Here is a 16,444-nt window from a genome sequence, read left to right as displayed (position 1 = left end):
GTCTTTTGCCCAATGCGGGGCTCAAATCCGTGACCCTCTTAAGAATCTCAGGCTCTACCGATTGAACTATCCCATACTGATACAGATTATACTCATGATATTAATAAGATTTAACAGTTCAGTTATTAGGTGATTTAAATTTATATTTACATTTATATATCCTACCTTTCCTCCAACCTCTCCCCTGCCCACTTCAACCTCCATTTTATTTTCACAACAACCCTGTGAGATAATTTAGGCTGAGAGACAGTGGGTGGATCCAGACATGTCAACGAAGCGATTCAGTTAAACGCGTTGTGAACTCATACAGGGAAATCTGGTAGAGAAAGATGGGACTCCACAGTGCTATCTGGTGTCACAGTGTTGCATCACATATACATCACATATAAAATGCTTTTTCTTTAGCAATCTAGCGGAGTCCAGTGACTGGCCCTAGGTCACCCAGTGAACTTCTTGTCTGAGTGGGGCTATGACCCCAGATTTCTCAGAACCTTCTCTGACACTAATGACTACACCACACTGTGCTCTGTAGTTGCCAATACATTTCCATCGCAAACCTTGGAGCTTAAAAGTGTATTCACCCATTAAACGTCTGTGAACCTGAGAAATTTCAAAGCTCCCTGCATGGTTGTATTGTCATCAGAATTATTAAACAGACCACCTTCTTCACTGACTTTAGAAACCATTAATTTAGAAGTGGCTAATTAATTTCACCTTGCTTAAACTAACAGAGAGAAAGAGAGAGCTTAACAACTGCCTTCTTTAAAACAATTATCTCATTGCTTTTTGTCAGTGAGTAACTGTGGGTTTCTGGAAGGCACTGGAAGGCAATTCCAGCATCTGCACTAACTTTCGCATTAGATGTGGTCTTAACAATCCCATTTTCCCCCCATTCCCAGCTTGTCAATTTTCTTTCAAACTCTCCACTCATACTAGCTCAAGGAGTTACCAAGGAAAAAACCCTCAACATGTGTGTTTAATCATGAAACACATATGGATGCACTCATATGAGTCACTATTACCCCCAATTAAAGTGACTATCATTACCAGGCAGTAATTTGGTCCCACTCCCAACAATGACAGAAGACATTCCTAATTATGAGATGCTTTTTTAGATCCTTTGCAGTCTGCTTGTTTTAAAAGTGTGTAAATATCACCTATTTTCAAAGGGAAAATGGTAAACAAATGCCTTGATTCCTGTCATTTGTGCAGCTCTGATCATCAGTCTTTCGCAGCTGCTGCACTCGTTTTATGACTATCCGAATAAGAAGGGTTACATACAAAGTCTAGCCATAGCTATCCATGCTCTGCTAGTGGCCAATTTAGACTACGGTATGGGACTGCCCTTGAAGATTGCCCGCCCAGAATTTTCAAGATTGTTGCTGTTGATACAATTTTAACTGGACTGGGATGGTGAGAGCATATCTCACCAGTTTTGCTGGCTGCTGGTTCACTACTAAGCATGGTTCAAAGTGCTGATGTTCAAATATAAAGTCTTCTCTGGCTAAGGGCCAAACCTGGATCTTGGATTCCATGGTTTTGAAGAAGTGTTGCCATACTTCAAAAAGTTGAGATTTTTTTAAAAAACACACACACAAAAATACCCCATTGAATTCTGAAAATTCTGCCTCTACGCTATTTTCAATGGACGAATCCTGATATGTCTGGGAAATTCTGGACATATGGCAGCCCTAAACTTGTCTCTGTTAACAGAGGTCAGCCAAATGTATAGGAATATAGAAAGCTGCCTTATATCTAGGCCTCAGGTGGCACAATTGGTTTGTGCATCTGGCTGGTAGCCAGAAGGCTGGTGGTCTGAGCCCACCCAGGGAAGGCTGTGAGTAGGATTCCTTCATTCCAGGAGATTGGACTAGATGACCCTCAGTGTCCCTTCAAACTCTACAGTTCTATGACTCTAAGACAGACCACCAGTCCATCTAGCTCAATCCGTGTCTATACCAGGATTTCAGACAGGGGACATTCCTAGCCCCAGGATTTGAACCTGGAACCTTCTGTATGCAAGGCTGATGTTCTACCACCGACCTTTTGTCCTCCTACCTTCATCTACAAAACTTTAAAATGGGGTGATGGTCCTCCACTGTTGTGTTTTCTGCACCCAATATTCTATTTAGCTATCATGGCTGGCAGGACCCATGTAAGTAGAATACAGATGAAGGATAGCTTTATGACTAAGTTTGAGTGTATAGAACTAACAGAAAGCATGATAGCTTGATAGGTTAGGTGGGACTTACCGAACTCCCACTTTCTGAGGCACTGGCAACCTCCGCCTTCCTCTTAAAAAAACATATGGTTCAAGTCTATGGTTTAGAAAATTTGCTGGTGCTGTCACAAAACCTATCCAGTCTGTGTCAGCAAAAGTAATATCCACAAAACATCACCAGATACTTTTCAAATGAAGCCAAAATTAGTCATCGCGGCTACCTTGGAGCCATGATTGTAATATAATGGAGGAAACTGAAAGAGTTGAATGACTTAGTTCTAGCGCTCAGAGCTATTTCAAGATCCTGTAAATGTGAGAGTGGTAATGGATGTTTTCAGTGCCAGAAAGTGCATCCATTTCTTCCTAATGTACCAATTTATATTTCTCAGTGAACTTTAGATTCACTGAGATTTGCTAACACTTTATACCCAACTACATTTGCTGTTTTCCTTTCATGCTATCCAGAAAAATAACTATGTGTTTACCTTGGTTAATGCAGTCACTCCAGAACTGCGCTACTATGTCTAAGTGGAAAAGCCATGTGTGTATCTTACACCCACCATGAACCAGACCCTCTATGAGATACCCATCAGGCAGAGGCCTAGTTCACATAAATCCCCCCACTTTTTTGGGGTCAAGAATAACATGAACCAGGCCCATTGTGCGCTTTGGTATAGGTGACTGTAGGCAGGCTGCTTCACTTGGGGGGCTCTGTGGCAGCAGGGAGGGCTTTACACTGTTCATCACATGGCAGTGTTGCTTAAGATTGAGTATATACATACTGTGCTTATGAAAGAAACACCTTTTTAACATGCTGATGATGAAACAGTGCTGTAGCAGAAGTTTTCATGGTAAAGACTAAACAAAATTACCCCCAAAATCAAGTCAGATGCTGACATGCAGTTCTGTGCACAGCTTCCCTGTGTGGTGAGCCAGAAGGGTTACAGACCAGAGAGTGTCTCCCTGGGGCAGGAGTAGCCAATTTGGTGCCCTCCAGTTGTCCATGGAGTACAGCTCCCATCATCCTTGACCATGCTGGCTGGGGTTGATGAGAGTTGCAGGCCAACAAAACATCTGAAGGGCACCAGGTTGGCTACACCTAGCCAAGGAAGAAAGCATCTCAAGGTACTGGAGCAACAGGCTTGCCACTGATTTCTTTGCCAGGAAGAGGATATAAAGCAGGGGTCAGCAAACTTTTTCAGCAGGGGGCTGCTCCACTGTCCCTCAGACCTTGTGGGGGACCGGACTATATTTTTTTGGGGGGGATGAACAAATTCCTATGCCCCACAAATAATCCAGAGATGCATTTTAAATAAAGGGACACATTCTGCTCATGTAAAAACACCAGACAGGTCCCACAAATAACCCAGAGATGCATTTTAAACAAAAGGACACATGTTACTCATGTAAAAACATGCTGATTCCCAGACTGTCCGTGGGCCAAATTTAGAAGGCGATTGGGCCGGATCTGGCCCCTGGGCCTTAGTTTGCCTACCCATGCTATAGAGACTTCCTGTTTAGGCTGAGGCTTTGTTTAGACAACAATAGTCTATATTATGCTTGTCTAGTTCTGACTCTCAACTTGTTCTACTGCTCTGAATTCTCATCTCTGATCTTCTGCTTGACTTTTGGTTCCTGACCTCTACTCAGTGGCCAACTATGCCTCAACCTTGATGATTTCCTTCTCCGTGTCTCCTCCTGCTCCTCCCCTCCCCTGGAAACATCAAAGTAATGTCTGACATGATGTCATCATGCTATACCCCATTCCCCTCATGCTACATTGGATGCTGCTTGCAGGGGTAGGGACACTCACAGTGTTGTGACATGCCATCATGTCTTTTATAATAGCACAGGTTCTTGAGGAGAATGAGAAGTACAGGACAAACAAGGCTGCTGCTTTGGTGGCAGTAACATGTCCCAAACTATATCTAGTTCCAACCTTAGTTGGATACAAACCTGAATCTTTACTTTCCTTTACTTGCGTGTGTTGATTTCCAGTAAGTCGTTAAGTGGCAACTTCCCAACTTTAACACCTGCCAGAAATACAGCCCATTTACTGTACAAATGAATGCATTTTATCTTTTTGGCACTAGGCTATTTGACCTAGTTCAGGATATTATTTTACCACAGTTTGGAACATATAAGGTCTCCGTCTGATTAGGGTGGCAATTGTGACTGATTAAGTCAGCATTGGCAACAAAACAAATGAGAAACACAAGCATGGGGACTCTCAGATTGGCAGGAAAGGGAGAGGCAGACGTCCCAATCTTTAGATCATGGATATGGTTTATTTTGGACAAGCGCCATTGTGATCTGATCTCAGTTCTCATCTTATCAGAGTGGGAACAGGAAGGGATCACTTTATGGCTTATTGTTACTGTGAAGAAATGCAACGCAAAGTCAAGCCTCCAAAATAATCAGGGCTTCCTGGACGTTTTTCAGATATTAAATGTGGGTACAAATAAACATGGTAGTGTGCTTATTAAGAAATATGTTAATGCCATGATAAAGGTGACATAAAGTCTGACAGAAAATGAACCCAAACTGTATCACATATTGGTCACTGTTCACATCAGTGGCCTTAGCTTTCACTACTCTAAGGAAAATTAGATTACCGTGGATTACCACTGATAAATTATTTTTGCAGTTCCACAAAGTATTTAGAGCACACTTATGTATATGCACTTTACTTTATTCCAATGCACTGGGTGGAGGTTACCTACAGCCTTATCAGTAACAGATTGTCATCAGTGCACAGTCATGTAGTAATAAGGCAACCTTTACCTTATTTCTACGTTGCCACACTTCATATCGCTAACAAAAGGAAATAGCCACCAGCTCATGGCTAGATGCTACAGATAACAGGGAGTTTTGTGTGTACTATGGTAAGCCACTACGGCAAATGGTCATTTTGGTTGACACACTGTAGAGGCTAATCACAAAACATTGTAACCGCTTAGAATTGTAACCATTTAGCTAACATTAATTAACAAACAGCTCATGAACAAATCTGCATATCTGTCAGATAGATACTCCCTCTACACAGTTCATTAGACAATTGTGTTATATATTGAGAGGATACCCCATAATGCATAGAAATGTCACAACAGATAGTATGTTCCAAATTCAACAGTATGTGGAGATTGACTTAACTTTCTATAAGCATTGTGCTTGTCACTAGGTTTACTAGCAACATTATTTTTAAAAGGCCATCATTTAGCATTTTGACCAGATATTTATAACCAGGTGAATAGTTTCTCAGACTGAACATCTCTAATGAAGATGTATAACTATAGATAGCACTGGCCAGATTCCATACAACAGTATGGTTAATCTATGGCTCCAACTCCCATCAGTCCCAGTCAGCATAAGCAGTGGTCAAGGGTAGATGGGACTTGTAGTCAAACCTCCAACCTCTGAAGGGCCACATATTAGCCACCTCTATGGCAAGACATAAATGCATGGTTTACTGTATATCATGCCCAGGGACCAAATGTGCCCCACCATGCCTCAATATCCAGCCATCAGGACTCTGCCCAGGCCATAACTCCACTCATAGGCCATACTCTGCACCCTCCTCTGGTGGTTTTACTAGGATGATGTGTGAACTGGGCCACTGTGAACAATCTATGAAGGAAAGTAAGAGTGGATAGGAATACAATAATGAAAGTTCTACAAAAACGAACAATTATTCATGGTTGTTTTTTAAAATATATATATAATGCAGACATTAAACTTCTCACTCTGAGAAATAGTTCTAATAAAACAATAGGCCACAATGGAACAAAGACTTGACCATTGATTGAAGCCACTCACTGAGAATGAGTCGATAGTTTTGAAGATTAGAGCTATGTTTGACATCATACAAGGCAGGCAAAACCAATATTCTGCTCTAATTCTTTTGAAACATTTAATGTTATGAATACAAAATCTGATTTATCGGTTTTGAATACAAAATCTTACCTTCTGATAACTTGGGGGAAGTCTGAACAGAGTTGGGATCTATGTCCTCTTCAGATGTGTAATGATAAAGAGTCTGAGGCTGTTTTAAGGATATCCTATTGTTGTCTTCTTCCAGTGCAATGGGAGATGGTTGCGTTGGATTGAACTTGACCTTGGGGAACTTAATTTCCTCATTTTTCTCCTGCAAAGAGTTTAGCCCATGCGATTGAGTCATATTGGACTCTTGTAAGACCAACAACCTGTTTTCTTTCTGCTTGTTGTCTTTCTTCATGTTTAGCTTGATTTTGAAGCGGGCATTTTCTTCTTGCTCATTCCTCTCCCTGTTGGCTGGCTTTCTCCTCTCCACATCTGCCATATTTCTGGGCCTCTCAGTTGTAACCGCAGCTTGTTCCTTCCTAACACTGTTAGCAATGGTTGTTCGATGATGCCTTTGCTGTGCTTTGGGGGTTGATACCGTGCTTGTCGTGGAAATCCTTTCCTCACTCTTTTCAGTGGTGCGACTAGTTTCAGGGTAGTGCAGAACACGAGCAACTGTGGTCACGGGTGGCAAAGCTTCTGTCGTTGAAGCAGGGTGAGTTAATAACGGAGGAGTAACACTGCTGCTTGCAAGGTAATCATAATCCTCACTTTGCTCTTGGCCCATGCTCTCTTGCTCTGTATGAGCCGAATAACTGTAGAACTTCTTAGGTGGCTCTACCTGAGTGGTGTCTCCTTCTGGTGCCTCCTGGTCATAACTATAGGAATCATCATAGTGCCGTTCTGGTTCGGTGTCCCCGGTATCGGATGGGCTATGAGGGTTTAATGTGGATTCGTTACAGTCCGGGAGCAGGTAGCACATGAGATCCCCTCCCGAATTGGGGCAGTGGCAAACCTTGCATGGGGGCATGTGGAACGTGTGTCCTGCCGCGTATTTCTGCTCTTCATGGAGGCAGCCGATTCTCCCACACTGAGGGCACCCATCTGCGGGCAGCACGGCATCGATGCAGTTGGGCGGAAGGTCTGGACAGAGCATAAACTGGCAGCTGATTTTGCCGCCCCCTTTGGGACAGGAGCATTCTGTGCTTCCAAAGTCGACATAGTAAGACTGCCCTTCGGGGACCTTGCCGTTGATAAAACCGACATTCACACAGTCATAGTACTGATAGCCTTCACAGGTGCAGCCATGCTGGAGACAAGAGGCGCAGCACTCGTCCGGCTCAAGCACTTCCTCAATGCAATTTTCTAGCTGCTTACACTCCACACCTGTGCAATCCTTCTGAGCTTTGGAGATGCCAATCCAAATAAGCATTAAGAGGGCTGTGTTCAGCGAGCAGAAATGTAGCACTCGGTGCCTATCCATAATCTTCCAAAACAAGTGCGGCAAAAATCCAGCCTTTTATTGGGTTCGTTCTTTCTCTCTCGTGGGTTTCCCCCCTTTGGAATTTCTGCTCACTCAGCTCCTGGTCAGAAATATTTCCCTGGATTCTGTTTTGCAACTAGAGCCTAGGTTTATGAAAGAGAACTTTGTTAAAGGCTATACTCTGCACATATCCTGTTAGACATTAGAGATAGTTTTAAAATGGGATAAAATTCCAACATCTGGAAAGCTACATATAAAATTAATCATAATATCATCCAAGCGCTATAGACACCCAACTCCAAGATGCATGTTTTTCATTTCTCTGTCTTTTGCCTCCCCTCTCTATCCCTTAAAAAAAAGTGGCCTTTTTATCTATTCATAAAATATACACATAGTAAAATAAAAAGCAATATTTTGAAAACATTTGGTATTTATTTATTTATTTTAGAAGCCTTGGTTTTTAAAAGAATAATAGTTGGCAGACAAATACACAGTTCTTTCTACTTCAGATTTAACTTTCCTATATTTGATCATGGAATGTATTTATCGTGTCTGTAATTTTGCTTTTGTATACTGTATTTTACTTTGTGGAAACTGCCTTATGTGTGAAGGCTTTTGTCCTGGAAGGCTGCCTGTGTGTGTGTGTATCAGTTTGAAGCAGTTTCTCAAGTTGATACACACACACACATTAAATTTCAAATTAAACTTCAGATGGGGCATTAAACTTCAAATGGGGGAGGGGTGAACATACTATATTTTGATCCCTTTGGAATCTGAATTTGACAGTCAAAATGGTCTCAGTTTGGCAATTCTAGCATGAGTCCCTGTCCCTGATCCAAACTAACTTGATGGCAGCAACTCCTCACAGCTGGACCTTCACTAGGCCCTAAATGCTGTGACAGACATGAACCAGAAGGCTCTAGGGACACCAGGAGGCACAGAAAATGTAGAGAATCTGGGAATCTGACCAGCCATTTCCAAAATGAAGGACCACACATATCTGCTCTTGGGTCCCTGAAGCACAGATTCACACAAAGCGGCAAAACGTCCTTGCAGGTTATTAACAGGATTTTTATTTGAAGTGCATATGCAAAACAAAGGTACAGAGCAATAAGTTTGCAATCTGCACCCCCTAGTCAGGGTGTGCCCCCTTTATAGAGATTTGCAGAATAGAATACCACCTGATCTCTTGTAAATCGAAAGTTATGGCAACTTCCTATGTCCTTACATGGACTTGCCCCCCCTTTCCTTCCTGCACCAGCCTCTCCACGCCATGAACCTCAACACGTGTTCACATGTAAAACATGTGATTTATACTAGTGGCAATAAAATGGGGCTTTGTCTTCTGCTTTACTTACTCCTCCCTTTCAACTCGCCTCCTTGTCTTCAGTCTCCCCCTGTCTGGGGCCAGAATGAAAGATCCATCTAGCCTTGCTCTTATCTCTCACCCGCATAGGCCTAGACATTCCTGAGATAGGCCTATTTTTCACTGTAACATCTAAGCAACAGAAAAAAACCCTGTCCTTCTGGCTGGTGTAGAAAAACCTCCTCTTTTGGGATAAATAGAACAATATTGTAAAATGCCCCTTCACCCCTTCACCATGATTTCTTGGGGCCCTAACCCCAAATGTGTATGCCCCTCACCAACATAGTCCTTGTCACCAATACTGTTATGATGGAAGAAGATATAGGAGGAGTCCCTCAGGCCCATCATTCTTATATTCATTGACAACAAAGCCCTTAACAACTTGGGTTCCAGGATACCTTAAGGACCACTTGATTCCTTAGTTCCCTGTTAGTAGCCGTAGCCACACACACGCACACACCATTGCACAGACATGCAACTCATATCCACCAGGAACCATGCATCCATTATTATGGGCCCAGTGCTGAGGAACTCCTTCCTGGCTGAGTTAAGATAGACCACCTTTTAGTTGAACTTCTGGCACTTGGTGGAGACCTTTGTATTTCAAAAGGCACCTCAAGTAAGTTTTTATGGTTTATTTTAACTGATTTTAACTATATTGCATCTTTTGCAAACTTACTGTACGCTGCTTATGGAGTTTGGAATTTGGCTGCATATTAACTGTTGAAATGAAATAAACAATAATTCTCCCAGTGGCATCACTGAGAGCACAGTGAACTCCAGCCCTAGAAAGGGATGATTGTAGTGTGTGAGATAGGGTGCCACTGCTGCACTGGAGCTCAGTAGGAAAGGTATTAAGTAGAGAAATGCAGTAGCAAAGATGTAAAAGCATCTGCCACAACAGGAGGACGATACAGGAATGGTACCCCACTTCCCATACCACAACTGTAATGGGCTCACCCCAAAAACGATGTTTTCCACCGTGAAAACTAATCATTTTTCTTGAGTCTATTCAGAATCTTACTGGGAGAAGTTTAGCAACCATACGTTGTGTTTATAAATATATTTGATATTATGAGTTCCTGCACTAATGGGAAAGGAAAGTAACTACAGCCCTAGAAATGAAACAACAGTGTCACGATGTGTTCCCAGAGCAGCTCAAAACAAGGAGAAACAGGGAGATGAGGGTTGTCCGTGCTGACTATGAATTCCAAACAAGAGCTCCTGGAGCTCACAACATCTGGAACTCAACTGCAAGAAAAGCCAGCCTCCTTTAGGTGTTACAGTCTTACCATAGACAGCAGAAGCAGGAGTTAACTGCACAACTGCTTCCCCTGATTCACCATAAATTTTGAACTACTTCTTCAAGCAGTTTGCATTAGTCTTTCTTTTTTTTACCTTAAAAATACTGAATTCACCACAGCAGTATTCATCATTCGATGAAATGAGTCCAGGTTGCATTAATCATTTCAAACCCTGCTCCATCTTATTGGCAGAAAGAGCTGTTGTCTTTTTCAGCAACTTGACCAGCAATACAACATTATGAAATAAGGTTTCGGGCACGCAATCCATTTAATAGAATCATAGAATTGTAGAGTTGGAAGGGTCATCCAGCCCAACTTCCTGCAATGCAGGAATCTCAACAAAAGCATCCATGGCAGATGGGCATCCCGCCTCTGCTTTTAAATCTCCAAGAGGTGTTATGTGTTGCAAGTCTTGTGACCTGGGTGGTCTCTTCTGGACGGGGTTGTACACCCAATGGAAAGGGCAAGTCTGTAGCTTGTAGGGTGCTCACAGGACATGGAGGTGAGTCAGGGTGGGAATATTAGGAGTTGCCTGTATACTGCTTCTCGCACATAATTCTTCTCTCTCCTATACACACCCATCTATCTTCTTTAAACCATCCTCCTTCTCCCTACAGAATCCATGCAGCCTCTCCATCCTGGCCTGTGCCCTTCCCCAATACTATCACACTACACACCCCAAAAGCCACCCATCCCTGCATCCTATTTCCCAAAGTGCCTAGCCAGATGCCGCTGGGGAATCCCAGAAGACACACAGGCAACAAGACGTAGAGCCATGCTGGTCTACAGGGCCGATTCCCCTCCCCCTGCTTCTCTTTCTTTTAATATGTGTTTCTAATCTGTTTTTTTATTTTTAATTAGCTGCAGATTTTTTGTATATATTCATTCTTTGGTTTTATTGTTACATTGTTTTCTTGTTAATTATATGTGGATTTTCTTGGTGTCAACCTCATCATTTTACAGAAAGGGTGGAGTAGGAATGTAATAAGTAGATCTGGAACTTATTCTAAGGGTTTGACTTAAATAAAACAAAGAAGAAAATAAAAATGGAAACGCCAAAACCTTGTAACAATACGTTGTAATTTTGCTATGAGCCATGTTTTCCACTGTTGTATAGAAAGGCAACAGCTGAAAGTGTGCTTGGAATTAAAATACAATGCGTTTGAGAAAGAAAGTAGGCACACTGACCACTTGGGCTGCCTCAACATGTTCATCCAACATCAGTGCAAAGTCTGATGCTTCCCCTTTCACTATCAGTTTTTGCTTCTGTTTATCTGAGCATGCAAGATATCTTGGGGAAGGTCATTACTCCACTGCAACATTGGAGCTAGAACTGAACAGACTTACAAATTCTTACAGTATTTCCTGCTTTTCTCATTTTCAACAATCCATAATAGGAGTAATTCTGAATCTGATTTGTACAGACTCTTTGGTGCAAGTGCCCATATTCTAAAGGCCATCTTATTTAATTATTCAAATGATACTGGTGAACAAAAACTGTTCCATGAAGCCTAAGGGCAAGAGGATTCCCTCTTCATAAACTTTTCCTGAGTTGTCTGAATATACGGTGATTATCTGAAACATGTCTTTAGGATTTAAATGATGTCAATTTATGCCATTTTTTGCCCTCACACTATGCTTGCTATTCCTGCTTAGAATCTTCTGCTGTCTTTGGTTTCAGGAGTCTAATTCTGATCCATCACAAGCAAGCAGTTTATCCTATACATTATACAGGATAATTACTGCATAATTATTGCAGTTGCCAGTTGTTCGTTCATGTTTTGAAAAGCACTTCAGTTACCTCTGACAGTGTGGTTTGGTAAAAACGCCAAGAATATTCTCACACTAATTTTTGACGAGCTCACACATTTCCGGATTGTGAGGGTGTGAAAGGAAGCACTTATCTAATGGTTAGCACAGACTTTCTGAAGTTGTAGGTTTTATATATTTTGAACATGATTCCCCTATTACTTCTTTTTGTTCAAAACATGTTTTCATACTGATCTGGCCCACCTCAATTACCTTTGTGCTTTGAAATTTTGAGATTGCTTTTTGTACCAAAGTCAAATGAAACTAGCACGTTTTGGCAATTCTAGGGCGGTAAAGGTACCCCTGACCATTAGGTCCAGTCGTGGCCAACTCTGAGGTTGCGGCGCTCATCTCGCTTTATTGGCCGAGGGAGCCGGTGTACAGCTTCTGGGTCATGTGGCCAGCATGGCGAAGCCGCTTCTGGCAAACCAGAGCAGCGCACCGAAACGCCGTTTACCTTCCTGCCGTTGCAGTACCTATTTATCTACCTGCGCTTTTGACGTGCTTTCGAACTGCTAGGTTGGCAGGAGCAGGGACTGAGCAACAGGAGCTCACCCCGTTGCAGGGATTCGAACTGCCGACCTTCTGATCGGCAAGTCCTAGGCTCTGTGGTTTAACCCACAGCGCCACCCGCATCCCTATGGCAGTAAAAACAGAGAATATGATATTTGTGTTATACACTATATATTTTAAAAATAATTATATGTTGTAGAACACTTTCTATTCTATGTATTTATTGACCTGGGTTCACACTTAACACTGAGACATCGTTCCTTTAGTGAAGGTGTGATTCGTTTGAATATCTGAACCCTGTCTGACAGACAAACCACAGTTTGTTTCCAGCAATAAACCATGATATGCAGCCATAGTTTCCTATTGGCTCATGAACCATGGCTTATTTTAACTATGGTTCAGCATTACATCCCAACCCAAGAACCTTGTTAACCATGGTCTGTTTGGGTACCCCACTGCACATACTTGCAAATCTACAGAGGCATGAGGCAAGAACAGCTGGAAAACAAAGTAACTTTGGAGAAACAAACTATGGCTTGTTTGATCATCTGTGAGACAGTTCTGAGGTTTATTCAATAAACCATGTGTTAAACAAAACATGGCTTAGAATTATATGTGAACTCACTCATTATCTTGTCAACCTAACTTTGTGACTATGCTAACAGTGAACAGAGACCTCTATTTCCATGCCCACTTAAAAATTGTGTAGCCCATCACAAGAAAACAGAACATTCATAGGAATGATAAGGAAATCTGAAAAACAAAAGCAACCGCCAGCTGTGGGGAAAACATTCTTTTGAAGCAAAGAACATTGATTGGTGAGCAAAACAGAGAAGTATAGCAATATAAAAGGAGGAGGGAAAGGAAGGCTGGAAAACAATGGAAGAAATTGGCATATGGGCTTGCTGTCCTAGACAGTAGAAACAAAACTGCTTTCATGGCAGTAATAATTTTTAAAGCACACACAATAGGGGCTGATTCTGCATCTTTTGTTTATGTGTCTGCTGTGATTATGTAGCTTACAAATATGTTCACTTTAATTTTATAATTGGAGTTTATACGAGAATGGTAAATAGGTGTTTGCTTGTCTAGATGGACATGCAAATTAATGTGAAAGAGTTTTAAGGAAGTATGCTGATAATCCTGTTAGGTTTCCAGTTTTCCAGAAATACACACACACACACACACACACACACACACACACACACGATATCATACACACGCAAACCGCCCCCCCCCCCGTGTTTCCATGTGCTCTGGCACTCATCATGGTGTTCCATGCACCAGAAGCAGTTTAATCATGCTGGCCACATGACCCAGAAAAGCTGTCTGTGGACAAACACCAGCCCCCTCAGCCTGAAAGCAGAGATGAGTGCTGCACCCCATAGTCAAATTCGACTGGACTTAGTTGTCCAGAGGTCCCTTTGCCTTTTACCTTTTTACCTGCATATATAGAAAGATAATTACCATGGACAACTTGAGTATGCAAGGGAGTATGAATGTGCTTAGTTCCAATATTTCAGGCTTATGTGGCCAACTTTGAGTAGAAAAATTGAGCCATTTAGTAATTTTGACCTTAAAATACAATGTTCGTCTAATTTCATTATCCTCATTATTTCTCCTTCAGGACTTACACGCCTGCTTGCTATCTGTGAACTTGCCTGCCATGCCTTCAGTTCAGAGTGCGGCCTAAATTCTTTTTCTGCTGGGAACTTCTGAAGAGAATGGAAAACGTAAGTGTAGAATAAATAGCATTCTTCTGCCACTAGAAATATTATCTTTAGAGCCAGCTTTTAAATAAATCTCTCCCCCCCCCCTTTCTTTTAGTGCTTAACTTGGTAATATATTATTTGAATGTTACTCCAGCATCTATGAATAGCCAGTTGTTATACCAGGGTTGGTTGGGGGAATGTGTCACTGGAAAGATCATACACCTGGGCTATTCTCATGAGACCTTCCTTTTCCTCTCCCTTGCACTATTCTAATTAAACACATATTTTCAGCCACAGAAAAATCAAGTTTGTGTTTTGACTGGGCCTCTCGCACTCATGTGGACATGCTGTTATCCTTAGCACTGTTCTGTTAGGATTTTACCTGGTGGGTTCTTACTGAAATGAATAAAACTGCATGGAAGATAGATATAGCTATATAGATATTGATATAGATGCTATAGATATTCACTGCTAAGTTTTGAAAAGCCACAAATTAGTCAATGGATTGTGAAGGTGAGAGATGTAGAAACAGAAGGGCTGAGTTGTAGTCCTGCCAAACTGCATATGTATTTCCTTGTGCAGTGTGCAGGATACCCTGATAGTAAGACCTGGATTTCCAGTCTAAATCCAATATTTCATGGCATTCTCTCACTGGAAACAGACAAAATCTTGGATGTACAAATCTGGATTAAGAACAACTGTCAAACAGGCCCATCGAAACCTGCCATTTTCAAAGGAGCTTGCTCAGAATTTGACTTTTGAAGTAAAATGTTGGGATCCTTTCTGTTTCGATGTCAGCATTTCTAGCTGGTTCTAAAATGACATGCAGATCATGCCTGGGGGAGACAGGTTATAGTGGTGGTGTTGAGGGACAATTCTGGAAAATGTTTTAGCTCACATAGCACAAAGCCATGGTTTAGAATTATGAGGATAAGGCTAGGCTAGCCTGAGGTTCCATGAATTTCCCTTTCTGCCTCTGGTACAGCCACAAAAAGGGGTATAGGAATTTCTGCATTGCATCAGAACCCTGAACAGTGGCTAATCAAGTTAACCATATTTTGGCTTTCTATTAAGTTTTTGCCTAGCACCTTTGCCAATTCAAGGAGAACCTAGAGTTTATAGAGGAACTTCCACCTATCAAGGAACAGCCAGTTCTTGAGTTGTTGGAGATGGGGACTCAACCATCATTAATCCTCTTTTTCAAAGCAAGCTTTGCTAAAACCTGATTCCTGTATATTCCCTAAAGGACATTTTTGGATTCCACATTCCACATGGTGACCAAGTGCAAACTCAATGGCTTCAACGCCAGCAGCCCTTCCACTGCTGTTTACCATCAGCCTGATCAAAAAACAAAAACCTCTGGAACTCATGCTAATCCGTTACATTATTAGTTGCAAATGATGAGGATATTAGTGATCAGTCAATGAGCCATGGGAAATCTCAGTTTCGATCCCAATTATCCTGGCTCTCCAAGCTGCCCAGGCTGAATGTTAGGAATATGTCAAAGCTGTAGGACCCCTCCCCCATGACTATCTGATCTCTTTAAACCACATTTTTTTTGTTACCAACATTCCCCCTGGCCAGGACATGGTAAATTTCGATGGGGACGAATAAACACAAGCCTTCATCATTATGTACTGAGGCCATGATGGATTACGAACTAATTAAAATTCCTTCAATATCCCAATTGTATATATTAGCATATCATATGCTGAAACAAATCAGCATACAGCCTGGGAACTTATTTACTTACTTAAAATCTCCAAGTTCATTATTCATCTTTGTAACTGAAACAAAAAACAAATTATGTAGTTCAGCATATTCCTGGTGCCCATAATTACATAAAAATACATTACATGCAACATTTAAAAGGGTGGGACAGAAAATTCTACAATATGCATAGGAAGATGCAGCCAGCATAGAGATCTCCATGCTCACAACTGGCACAATTTTTCAACAATTTTGAATGCTGAACCAAGTAAAAAAAGTGAAACAATGTTAACATGGAAGAAAACATGTAGTCAAAGGTCATTATAGAGGTCAAATCGATTATAGTACTTTGTAAAAAGGAGACCGATTTGCAACCAACCAAAAATGGGGGAGGGGGCCCCTGAGATGCAGTCTGTAGGAATGCATTTGGGAAAGAATTTGGTTTAATTGAACTGGTCCACATACTAGGGCATGGGTAGGCAAACCAAGGCCTGGGGGCCGGATCCG

The 16,444-nt window shown here is 41.7% G+C and overlaps 1 protein-coding gene across 1 annotated transcript in view; it reads right to left on the bottom strand.

The window, feature by feature from the left end:
- The window catches only part of FBLN2 (fibulin 2), a 112,302-nt gene that overhangs the window by 83,563 nt on the left and 12,295 nt on the right, over nt 1-16,444 (bottom strand). Inside the window, 5 exon segments of the mRNA XM_081898377.1 lie at nt 6,185-7,557; nt 7,559-7,628; nt 7,631-7,666; nt 14,150-14,230; nt 15,981-16,014. Coding sequence (XP_081754503.1) covers nt 6,185-7,557; nt 7,559-7,628; nt 7,631-7,666; nt 14,150-14,183 — 1,513 coding nt within the window. The 5' untranslated portion in view covers nt 14,184-14,230; nt 15,981-16,014.

The sequence above is a fragment of the Podarcis melisellensis genome (genome assembly GCF_964234715.1).
Source record: "Podarcis melisellensis genome assembly, chromosome: 2".
Lineage (NCBI taxonomy): Eukaryota > Metazoa > Chordata > Lepidosauria > Squamata > Lacertidae > Podarcis > Podarcis melisellensis.
The sequence above is the reverse complement of the archived record's forward strand: the minus strand, read 5'-3'. Positions and strand labels throughout refer to the sequence as shown.